The sequence below is a fragment of the Salvelinus fontinalis genome, chromosome 13, assembly GCF_029448725.1.
Source record: "Salvelinus fontinalis isolate EN_2023a chromosome 13, ASM2944872v1, whole genome shotgun sequence".
NCBI lineage: Eukaryota > Metazoa > Chordata > Actinopteri > Salmoniformes > Salmonidae > Salvelinus > Salvelinus fontinalis.
The window spans coordinates 25,002,182-25,014,677 of NC_074677.1; the positions used below are offsets into that span (position 1 = coordinate 25,002,182).

The 12,496-nt window shown below is 48.0% G+C and overlaps 1 protein-coding gene across 4 annotated transcripts in view; it reads right to left on the minus strand.

Moving 5' to 3' along the window:
* The window catches only part of LOC129868294 (mediator of RNA polymerase II transcription subunit 13-like), a 179,748-nt gene that overhangs the window by 135,455 nt on the left and 31,797 nt on the right, over nucleotides 1-12,496 (minus strand). For all 4 annotated transcript variants that reach the window (XM_055942141.1, XM_055942139.1, XM_055942140.1 and 1 more), the window contains exon 3: nucleotides 10,565-10,733. In XM_055942141.1, coding sequence (XP_055798116.1) covers nucleotides 10,565-10,733 — 169 coding nt within the window. The remainder of the gene's footprint in view (nucleotides 1-10,564; nucleotides 10,734-12,496) is intronic.

The window sequence follows — 12,496 nt, forward strand, 5'->3', positions numbered from 1 at the left end:
CTATATACAATGTGAGCAAGTGAGGTGAGATAAGGGAGGTGAAGGCAAACAGATATATGTATAAATAAATAAAAATATAAAAAGGCCATGGAGGCGAAGTGAGTACAACACAGCAAGTAAAATAAAAACTAAAAAAAACACTGGAATGGTTGGTTTGCATTGGAAGAAAGTGCAAAGTAGAGACAGAAATAATGGGGTGCAAAGGAGCAAAATAAATTAATAAATAAATACAGTAGGTAAAGAGGTAGTTGTTTGGGCTAAATTGTAGATGGGTTATGTACAGGTGCAGTAATCTATGAGCTGCTCTGACAGCTGGTGCTTAAAGCTAGTGAGGGAGATAGGTGTTTCCAGTTTCAGAGATTTTTGTAGTTCGTTCCAGTCATTGGCAGCAGAGAACTGGAAGGAGAGGCGTCCAAAGGAAGAATTGGTTTTGGGGGTGACTAGAGAGATATACCTGCTGGAGCGCGTGCTACGGGTAGGTGCTGCTATGGTGACCAGCGAGCTGAGATAAGGGGGGACTTTACCTAGCAGGGTCTTGTAGATGACCTGGAACCAATGGGTTTGGCGACGAGTATGAAGCGAGGGCCAGCCAACGAGAGTGTACAGGTCGCAGTGGTGGGTAGTATATGGGGCTTTGGTGACAAAACGGATGGCACTGTGATAGACTGCATCCAATTTATTGAGTAGGGTTTTGGAGGCTATTTTGTAAATGACATCACCGAAGTCGAGGATTGGTAGGATGGTCAGTTTTACAAGGGTATGTTTGGCAGCATGAGTAAAGGATGCTTTGTTGCGGAATAGGAAGCCAATTCTAGATTTGACTTTGGATTGGAGATGTTTGATGTGGGTCTGGAAGGAGAGTTTACAGTCTAACCAGACACCTAGGTATTTGTAGTTGTCCACATATTCTAAGTCAGAGCCGTCCAAAGTAGTGATGTTGGACAGGCGGGCCGGAGCAGGCAGCGATCGGTTGAAGAGCATGCATTTGGTTTTACTTGTATTTAAGAGCAGTTGGAGGCCACGGAAGGAGAGTTGTATGGCATTGAAGCTCGCCTGGAGGGTTGTTAACACAGTGTCAAAAGAAGGGCCAGAAGTATACAGAATAGTGTCGTCTGCGTAGAGGTGGATCAGAGAATCACCAGCAGCAAGAGCGACATCATTGATGTAAACAGAGAAGAGAGTCGGTCCAAGAATTGAACCCTGTGGCACCCCCATAGAGACTGCCAGAGGCCCGGACAACAGACCCTCCGATTTGACACACTGAACTCTATCAGAGAAGTAGTTGGTGAACCAGGCGAGGCAATCATTAGAGAAACCAAGGCTGTCGAGTCTGCCAATGAGGATGTGGTGATTGACAGAGTCAAAAGCCTTGGCCAGGTCAATGAATACGGCTGCACAGTATTGTTTCCTATCGATGGCGGTTACGATATCGTTTATGACCTTGAGCGTGGCTGAGGTGCACCCATGACCAGCTCTGAAACCAGATTGCATAGCGGAGAAGGTGTGGTGTGATTCGAAATGGTCGGTAATCTGTTTGTTGACTTGGCTTTCGAAGACCTTAGAAAGGCAGGGTAGGATAGATATAGGTCTGTAGCAGTTAGGGTCAAGGGTGTCCCCCCCTTTGAAGAGGGGGATAACCGCAGCTGCTTTCCAATCTTTGGGTATCTCAGACGACACGAAAGAGAGGTTGAAGAGGCTAGTAATAGGGGTGGCAACAATTTCAGCAGATAGTTTTAGAAAGAAAGGGTCCAGATTATCTAGCCCGGCTGATTTGTAAGGGTCCAGATTTTGCAGCTCATTAAGAACATCAGCTGACTGTATTTGGGAGAAAGAGAAATGGGGAAGGCTTGGGCGAGTAGCAGAGGGGAGGGCAGTGCTGTTGTCCCGGGTAGGGGTAGCCAGGTGGAAAGCATGGCCAGCCGTAGAAAAATGCTTATTGAAATTCTCAATTATAGTGGATTTGTCGGTGGTGACAGTGTTTCCTATCTTCAGGGCGGTTGGAAGCTGGGAGGAGGTGTTCTTATTCTCCATGGACTTTACGGTGTCCCAGAACTTTTTTGAATTTGTGTTGCAGGAAGCAAATTTCTGCTTGAAAAAGCTAGCCTTGGCTGTTCTAACTGCCTGTGTATATTGGTTTCTGGCTTCCCTGAAAAGTTGCATATCACGGGGGCTGTTCGATGCTAATGCAGAACGCCATAGGATGTTTTTCTGTTGGTTAAGGGCAGTCAGGTCAGGAGAGAACCAAGGGCTATATCTGTTCCTGGTTCTAAATTTCTTGAATGGGGCATGCTTATTCAAGATGGTGAGGAAGGCATTTTTAAAAAATGACCAGGCATCCTCTACTGACGGGATGAGATCAATATCCTTCCAGGATACCCCGGCCAGGTCAATTAGGAAGGCCTGCTCGCTGAAGTGTTTCAGGGAGCGTTTGACAGTGATGAGTGGAGGTCGTTTGACCGCTGACCCATTACGGATGCAGGCAATGAGGCAGTGATCGCTGAGATCTTGGTTAAAAACAGCAGAGGTGTATTTGGAGGGCAAGTTGGTTAGGATGATATCTATGAGGGTACCCGTGTTTACGGAATTGGGGTGGTACCTGGTAGGTTCATTAATAATTTGTGTGAGATTGAGGGCATCAAGCTTAGATTGTAGGGTGGCTGGGGTGTTGAGCATGTTCAAATTTAGGTCGCCTAGCAGCACGAGCTCTGAAGATAGATGGGGGGCAATCAGTTCACATATAGTGTCCAGAGCACAGCTGGGGGCAGAGGGTGGTCTATAGCAGGCGGCAACGGTGAGAGACTTGTTTTTAGAGAGGTGGATTTTTAAAAGTAGAAGTTCAAATTGTTTGGGAACAGACCTGGATAGTATAACAGAACTCTGCAGGCAGTCTTTGCAGTAGATTGCAACACCGCCCCCTTTGGCCGTTCTATCTTGTCTGAAAATATTGTAATTGGGGATAAAAATGTCTGAATTTTTGGTGGTCTTTCTAAGCCAGGATTCAGACACGGCTAATACATCCGGGTTGGTAGAGTGTGCTAAAGCAGTGAACAAAACAAACTTAGGGAGGAGGCTCCTAATGTTAACATGCATGAAGCCAAGGCTATTACGGTTACAGAAGTCATCAAAAGAGAGCGCCTGGGGAATAGGAGTGGAGCCAGGTACTGCAGGGCCTGGATTCACCTCTACATCACCAGAGGAACAGAGGAGAAGTAGGATAATAGTACGGCTAAAAGCTATGAGAATTGGTCGCCTAGAGCTACCAGAGCAGAGAGTAAAAGGAAGTTTCTGGGGGCGATAAAATAGTTTAAAGGAATAATGTACAGACAAAGGTATGGTAGGATGTGAATACAGTGGAGGTAAACCTAGGTATTGAGTGATGATGAGAGAGATCTTGTCTCTAGAAACATCATTGAAACCAGGTGATGTCATCGCATATGTGGGTGGTGGAACTGCAGGGTTGGATATGGTATAGAGAGCAGGGCTAGAATCTCTACAGTGAAATAAGCCAATAAACACTAACCAGAACAGCAATGGACAAGGCATATTTACATTAAGGAGAGGCAAGCTTAATCGAGTGATAAATAAGGGTCCAGTGAGTAGAGGTTGGTTGGGGTCGTGGCGATCCAGACAGCTGGCCGGGTATATGGCTATCGGTAGCAGCATAGGATGGAGGTCTGTTTGTAGATACCTCGTGCGTTTCCGTCGGTAGGTTCCGTGTAGTGGGGTTTTGTTCAGATAGCAGCCGATAAGACAGCTAACGATTAGCGGGCCTCAGATGAGCGTTCAGGTAACGCCGGGACGGAGGTGCCGGTTGGATAAATCCCTCGGGCAGATAACGTCGGCAGTCAGTCGTGAAGGCCCGGTGGGGTTCCGTATCTGCAGCAGCAACAAAGAAGCGGGTCCGGATGGTGATGGAACTCCTCAGCTGGCTAGCTCCAGCATGATTTGAGTTAGCTCCGGGGTCGACGTAAGCCAATAGTCACACGGTATGCAGCTAGCTAGCTGCGAAATCAAGGTGCAAAATAGAGGCTGAGGCTGCGGTTGGAATCCGGGGAAACTGAGAGAAAAAAAGTCCCGGAATGCTCCGGTCCAAGTCGCGTTGCACTAAAGTGCCGGTAGATTATCGAGCTAGAGGAATAGCTGATGACCGCAAAACGTGGGCAGCTGAAACACCAACGCTAGCCAGCAAACCGGCTAATTTCGGGGCAGCTACAGATTAGCTTCTGGCTAGCTATCGGAGTAGCTTCTGGATTAGCTTTCAGGCTAGCTTCTGAATTAGCCCCTGGCTATCTTCCACGATGGATTTTCAGATTGAGGTGAATAGTACTTATTGTAATTGGTGAAGCGGGTTGCAGGAAAGCTTTTGCAGGAAAGCTTTTGTAGTTGAGTTCTTGGATAATAAAATAAATAAAAGATATGTGAAAAGGTGTAAATATATATATATACAGGACACGACACGACAACACGGAAAAATACGTCTGAACTGCTAAGCTACCTTGGTAACGATGTTCTATATTCAATGTGCGGGACAAAATTGAGGTCATGATTAAGAAGGTGGAGCGCTTCTCTGTCTGTATTAACAAGGACAACACACAGGTATTTCCATCATTGTATGATTTTTTTGTGTGCAAATGAACTCAAGCTTACGGAAAATGTCAAATGTGAAAGAGCGAAGCACCTGAGTGAGTTGGGTGCGCAATTACGCAGGTACTTTCCCGAAACTGATGACACAAACAACTGGATTCGTTATCCCTTTCATGCCCTGCCTCCAGTCCACTTACCGATATCTGAAAAAGAGAGCCTCATCAAAATTGCAACAAGCTGGTCTGTGAACATTTTATTTAATCAGAAGACATTGCCAGATTTCCGGATTGGGCTGCGCTCAGAGTATCCTGCCTTGGCAAATCCCAATGTTTAAAGACACTGATGCCCTTTGCAACCACATACCTAGAGTTGAAGTCAGAAGTTTACATACACCTTAGCCAAATACATTTAAAATCAGTTTTTTCATAATTCCTGACATTTAATCATAGTAAAAATTTCCTGTCTTAGGTCATTTAGTTTTACCACATTATTTTAAGAATGTGAAATGTCAGAGTAATAGTAGAGAGTGATTTATTTCAGCTTTTATTTCTTTCATCACATTCCCAGTGGGTCAGCAGTTTACATACACTCAGTTAGTATTTGGTAACATTGCCTTTAAATTGTTTAACTTGGGTCAAATGTTTCAGGTAGCCTTCCACAAGCTTTCCACAATAAATTGGGTGAATTTTGGCCCATTCCTCCTGACAGAGCTGGTGTAACTGAGTCGGGTTTGTAGGCCTCCTTGCTCGCACACACTTTTTCAGTTCTGCCCACAAATTTTCTATAGGATTGAGGTCAGAGCTCTGTGATGGCCACTCCAATACCTTGACTTTGTTGTCCTTAAGCCATTTTGCCCCAAATTTGGAAGTATGCTTGGGGTCACTGTCCATTTGGAAGACCCATTTGCGACCAAGCTTTAACTTCCTGACTGATGTCTTGAGATGTTGCTTCAATATATCCACGTAATTTTCCTTCTCATGATGCCATCTATTTTGTGAAGTGCACCAGTCCCTCCTGCAGCAAAGCACCCCCACAACATGATGCTGCCACCCCCGTGCTTCACGGTTGGGATGGTGTTCTTCGGCTTGCAAGCCCCCCCTTTTTCCTCCAAACATAACGATGGTCATTATGGCAAAATAGTTATATTTTTGTTTCATCAGACCAGAGGATATTTCTCCAAAAAGTATGATCTTTGTCCCCATGTGCAGTTGCAAACCGTAGTCTGGTTTTTCATGGCGGTTTTGGAGCAGTGGCTTCTTCCTTGCTGAACGGCCTGTCAGGTTATGTCGATATTGGACTCGTTTTACTGTGTTTCCTCCAGCATCTTCACACGGTCCTTTGCTGTTGTTCTGGGATTGATTTGCACTTTTCGCTCCAAAGTATGTTCATCTCTAGGAGACAGAACGCGTCTCCTTCCTGAGCGGTATGACGGCTATGTGGTCCCATGATGTTTATACCTGCGTACTATTGTTTGTACAGATGAACGTGGTACCTTCAGGCGTTTGGAAATTGCTTCCAAGGATGAACCAGACTTGTGGAGGTCTACAAAAAAAATTCTGAAGTCTTGGCTGATTTCTTTTGATTTTCCCATGATGTCAAGCAAAAAGGGGCACTGAGTTTGAAAGCAGGCCTTGAAATACATCCACAGGTACACCTCCAATTGACTCAAATGATGTCAGCTAGGCTATCTGAAGCTTCTAAAGCCATAATTTTCTGGAATTTTCCAAACTGTTTAAAGGCACAGTCAACTTCGTGTATGTAAACTTCTGACCCACTGTAATTGTGATAAAGTGAATTAAAAGTGAAATAATCTGTCTGTAAACAATTACGGGAAAAATGACTTGTGTCATGCACAAAGTAGATATCCTAACCGACTTGCCAAAACTATAGTGTGTTAACAAGAAATGTGTGGAGTGGTTGAAAAACTTGTTTTAATGACTCCAACCTAAGTGTATGTAAACTTCCGACTTCAACTGTATGTGAGAGTGGATTCTTGGCCCTCGCTAGCATGAAAGCTAAATACAGGCAGACTGTGTGTGGGAAATGATTTAAGACTGAGACTCTCTCCAATACACCCAACCCCTTGCAGAGTTATGTGCATCCTTTCAAGCACACCCTTCTCAACCTGTGGTGAGTTATTCACAATTTTGATGAACAAATAAAAGTTTTATATGTAAGATGGTTAAATAAAGAGCAAGATTATTGATTATTATTATATTTATATTATTATTTGTGCTCTGGTCCTATAAGAGCTCTTTGTCACTTCCCACAAGCTGGGTTGTGACAAAAACTCACACTCATTGTTATGTTTAATAAAACTATTGTATAGTGTGTGTGTGTGTGTGTGTGTGTGTGTGTGGCAGGCTTACAACGATGGCAAAAAACAAAATATGAGAGTGAGCTGACCCTGGTGCTAGAGGGGGTACGCAGCTGGAGGTTGAATGTTTGAAGGGGTACAGGACTATAAAAGGTTTTGGAAGCACTGCTGTAAGGTATGTGTGATAAGGTGTACGGTATCGCCAACCTGGTAGATGGAGGCTCCCTGGGGGAAGAACAGCCATCTACGGTGGCTCCTCTAGGACAAATTTAACCTTGCCATGGTGAAAAACACACAGAGCTGGGAGACTTGGAGCTGGCCACTGGGGAGGTAAAGCAAAGAGCTCCTTCTCTCTCTCTCAATACTAGACCTGAGCAGCACCTCAGCACTGTGTACCTAACAGTCTAACAACTCAAACAATGCTCTCTGGAAATAAACATCCTTATAATGTCCCAGTTAAATAGAAAGGATAATAAGCAACGTTTCCTCTTGAAAGATGGTGGTTAAAAGGTACAAGGCCTCCTCCTCAGATAGACCAGAGGTTCCGACCGGGCACAACATTAAAACACAAGCCATGTGTTATGAATGTCCGATCGTCATGGCTTTGCTCTTAGTCTGGCCTCTGTGGCCGAGCGGCTGGAACAGGAACAAACTTCTGAGTGAAGAACAACAACAACATCCTAAGGAGAACATGGCTGGTCTCTTTCTGAGTGGCTGAAGATCTCCAATATTTATACCCTGTCCCCATCCCCTTGCAGCACAGTGGGTGGAGACTGGAGCGAAAGGGCCTGGCTTGGCTGGCTGCGAATTCCAGGGCTGATTGAGGAAACCCCATTGTTCATTTTCCTCGACTGGGCCAGCCAGCAGAGGTAAAGAGAGAGAGAGCAGTGCTGCTGAAGTTAGGTGTTAGTAGTATGATTAGTTATGCGAAAATTAAGCCATTTTATTCCCATTCAAGCGCAATGAAAACATTGTGCTTTTTAATAAGGAGTAATATTTCAGGGGCTCTGAAAAGACTGTTAAGGCTGGAACTTATGATGTGATCACCAGATAAAAATATAACAGCCATCAGATAATCAACTATGGATGTTACCACAGTAGCACTGACTGAGTGTGAAACAACTAACCATAGAATCAACCACCACCATCCTGTGGCCCCAGCCAGCCAGTAGCTCCCAGATTTCACATCACATCACAATGATGCCTGCCTGCCTCACCCGACTGCATTCCCTGTGGTCACCTGATTTCCTGGGGTTTCTGGCAACAACATTTGAGACATTTGTCTAGTACAAAAACTAAAACACACAATACCTTGCCTGGGATGACTGCACTGTGACAACACCGTGAGTCCATCCAGTATGAAACAAAACAGAGCTCCCGTCTCCCCTAGCTTGTTAGTTAGGGGCTTTTATCATTCATTCCTCATTTGCCTTTCAATCCCTGCTCTGGGCTGATAACCACACCACACTGACTACCGTTTAAGTATTTAATCTGCAGAAGCTTCACCTCAGAAATACATAGGCTATATTCACATTGAAATGAAAAGGGACAGGAAGTCTACATAAACAGAGCTCTAAGCCTCCATTGAAATATCAATACACACAAACATCTGGGAGAAATAGGGAGCTAGATGAAGTCGTGGGAGCCATGCAAAGGCAGTGACGGACTGAGTGTCACCACCTCGGTTGTTTTCTCCTCAGCAGCCGTGTATCTCCTCTTATGTAAGAGGTAAGACACTGACAGAGACAAATCCTGCCCACCAAATAGAGGGGAGAGGGGATGGCTCAGCCACTGCTGCGGCTCGACAACACATTTCCAGGGAGTACAGCCAACAGGGTATAGAAAACAGAATTGACACTGTCTGTAGCCCTGCTCTCCAGTAAAAATCTTCACAACTTGATTTAACCAACGCAGGCAGCACACTTCTCTGTGGGAGATGACAGTGGGTATTGGGCTCAGGACAAAATCTACCCGGTAAGGGAGCAAGAGGGGCACTTATATCTGATTGATTAATAGACCACTAATAGAGCACGCAAGTGTAAATGAGGCACATAGCAGATGTTTTTGAACTATTGATAAATGAAGTTTTCAATCCATCTTTATTATACCCTTGAGTGAGTTACTACAACACCAGTGGGAGTGTTGACACTGGAGAGAGGGAAGGAAGAAGGGGGAACTGGGGAGAGAGGAAGGGAAGAAGGGGGGAACTTGGGAGAGAGGAAGGGAAGAAGGGGGGAACTGGAAAGAGAGGAAGGGAAGAAGGGAAGAAGGGGGGAACTGGAGAGAGAGGAAGGGAAGAAGGGGGAACTGGGGATGGGTAGAAGGCAGAACTGGGGAAAGGGGAAGGGAAGAAGGGGGGAACTGGGGAGAGAGGAAGGGAAGAAGGGGGGAACTGGGGAGAGAGGGAAGGAAGAAAGGGGGAACTGGGGAGAGAGGAAGGGAAGAAGGGGGGAACTGGAGAGAGAGGAAGGGAAGAAGGGGGAACTGGGGATGGGTAGAAGGCAGAACTGGGGAAAGGGGAAGGGAAGAAGGGGGGAACTGGGGAGAGAGGAAGGGAAGAAGGGGGGAACTGGGGAGAGAGGGAAGGAAGAAAGGGGGAACTGGGGAGAGAGGAAGGGAAGAAGGGGGAACTGGGGATGGGTAGAAGGCAGAACTGGGGAGAGGGGAAGGGAAGAAGGGGGGAACTGGGGAGAGAGGAAGGGAAGAAGGGGGAACTGGGGATGGGTAGAAGGTAGAACTGGGGAGAGAGGAAGGGAAGAAGGGGGGAACTGGGGAGAGAGGAAGGGAAGAAGGGGGAACTGGGGTTGGGTAGAAGGCAGAACTGGGGAGAGGGGAAGGGAAGAAGGGGGGAACTGGGGAGAGAGGGAAGGAAGAAGGGGGAACTGGGGAGAGAGGAAGGGAAGAAGGGGGAAACTGGGGAGAGAGGAAGGGAAGAAGGGGGAACGAGGAATGGAAGAAGGGGGGAACTGGGGAGAGAGGAAGGGAAGAAGGGGGAAACTGGGGAGAGAGGAAGGGAAGAAGGGGGAACGAGGAATGGAAGAAGGGGGGAACGAGGAATGGAAGAAGGGGGAACGAGGAATGGAAGAAGGGGGGAACGAGGAATGGAAGAAGGGGGGAACGAGGAATGGAAGAAGGGGGGAACTGGGGAGTGGGAAGAGAAGGAGCGGGAACTGGGTAATGGTAAGGGAAGAAGGGGGAACTGGGTAATGGTAAGGGAAGAAGGGGGAACTGGGGAGTGGTAAGGGAAGAAGGGGGGAACTGGGGAGTGGGAAGGGAAGAAGGGGGAACTGGGGAGTGGTAAGGGAAGAAGGGGGGAACTGGGGAGGGAAGAAGGGGGAACTGGGGAGTGGTAAGGGAAGAAGGGGGAAACTGGGGAGGGAAGAAGGGGGAACTGGGGAGTGGTAAGGGAAGAAGGGAACTGGGGAGTGGGAAGGGAAGAAGGGGGGAACTGGGGAGTGGGAAGGGAAGAAGGGGGAACTGGGGATTGAGGAAGGGAAGAAGGGGGGAAGTGGGGAGTGGGAAGGGAAGAAGGGGGGAAGTGGGGAGTGGGAATGGAAGAAGGGGGGAAGTGGGGAGTGGGAATGGAAGAAGGGGGAAACTGGGGAGTGGGAAGGGAAGAAGGTGGAACTGGGGAGTTAGGAGGAGTGAGTAAGAGCATCTTACCTCTTATTAATGGGCTTCTCATCCTTCTCGTAGGGCTTGACGAACCATTTGCCGATGCGTACGAAGCTACGGTTCATGAGACACCGCTCCAGCAGGTTGTGGATGGCTTTGAACAGGAGCGTCCTGCACTCATAGGACAGACCACTCTCCCACACACCGTCTTCCTCAGCTATAGAGACAGACAGGAAGAGAGAGCGATAGGGTTAGAGACAGGACGGTGTCACGTTCCTGACCTATTTATGTTAGTTTTTGTGTGTTAGTTGGTCAGGACGTGAGGTTGGGTGGGCATTCTATGTTATCTGTTTCTATGTTGGTTTTGGTTTGCCTGGTATGGTTCTTGATTAGAGGCAGGTGGTTTGCGTTTGTCTCTAATTAAGAGTCATATTTAGGTAGGGCATTCACACTGTTTGTTTGTGGGTGGTTGTCTCCTGTGTCCGTGTCAATGTTTGCACCATACGGGACTGTATACGGTTTGTTCATTTCATGTAGTCTGTTCATTTCGTTCTTCACGTTGTATGTAAGTTCGTCGTTCAGGACTGTCTACTTTCGTTTTGTTATTTTGTTAGTTTATAGTGAAGTTCGTGTTTTCGTCTTGTCTTTAATAAATCATTATGTCTTCACAATCCGCTGCGCCTTGGTTCCCTCAATACTCTTCCTTTTCGGTTGAAGAGGAGGAGGATTATCGTTACAGAACCACCCACCAATCCAGAACCAAGCAGCGGTTTAAACGGAGTAAGGGACAGCACAAGAAGGAGGAATGGACTTGGGACGATGTATTGGACGGTAAAGGTTGCTACACATGGGAGGAGATCCTGGCTGGAAGGGATCGCCTCCCATGGGAACAGGTGGAGGCACTGAGGAGAGCAGAGGCTACTGGAGTGAAGAACCGGAGTTATGAGGGGACGCGTCTTGCACGGAAGCCCGAAAAGCCCGTGAGTAATTCCCAAAAATTTCTTGGGGGGGGGCTAAGGGGTTGTGGGCCAAGGGCAGGTAGGAGACCTGCGCCCACTTCCCAGGCTAACCGTGGAGAGCGGGAGTACGGGCAGACACCGTGTTACGCAGTAGAGCGCACGGTGTCTCCTGTACGTGTGCATAGCCCAGTGCGGGTTATTCCACCTCCCCGCACTGGTAGGGCTAGATTGGGCATTGAGCCAGGTGTCATGAGGCCGGCTCAACGCGTCTGGTCTCCAGTGCGTCTCCTCGGGCCGGCATACATGGCACCTGCCTTACGCATGGTTTCCCCGGTTCGCCTGCATAGCCCAGTGCGGGCTATTCCACCTCGCCGCACTGGCAGGGCGACCGGGAGCATTCAACCAGGTAAGGTTGGGCAGGCTCAATGCTCAAGAGAGCCAGTACGCCTGCACGGTCCGGTATTTCCGGCGCCACCTCCCCGCCCCAGCCTAGTACCTACAGTGCCTACATTACGCACTAGGCTACCAGTGCATTTCCAGAGCCCTGTTCCTCCTCCACGCACTCTCCCTGTAGTGCGTGCATCTAGCCCGGTGCCTCCAGTTCCGGCCCCACGCACTAAGCTACCAGTGCGTCTCCAGAGCCCTGTACACACTATATATTCTCCCCCTACTAATCCTGATGTGCTTGTCCTCAGCCCGGCGTCACCAGTGCCGGTACCACGCATCAGGGGTAGAGTAGGCTTTGAGGATACAGTGTGCCCTGTCCCTGCTCCCCGCACTAGTAGGAAGGTGCTTATCATTAGCACGGTGCCTCCAGTTCCGGCATCACGCACCAGGTCTACAGTGCGCCATATCCGGCCAGAGCCATCCGTCTCCCCAGCGCCATCTGAGCCATCCGTCTCCCCAGCGCCATCTGAGCCATCCGTCTCCCCAGCGCCATCTGAGCCATCCGTCTCCCCAGCGCCATCTGAGCCATCCGTCTCCCCAGCGCCATCTGAGCCATCCGTCTCCCCAGCGCCAT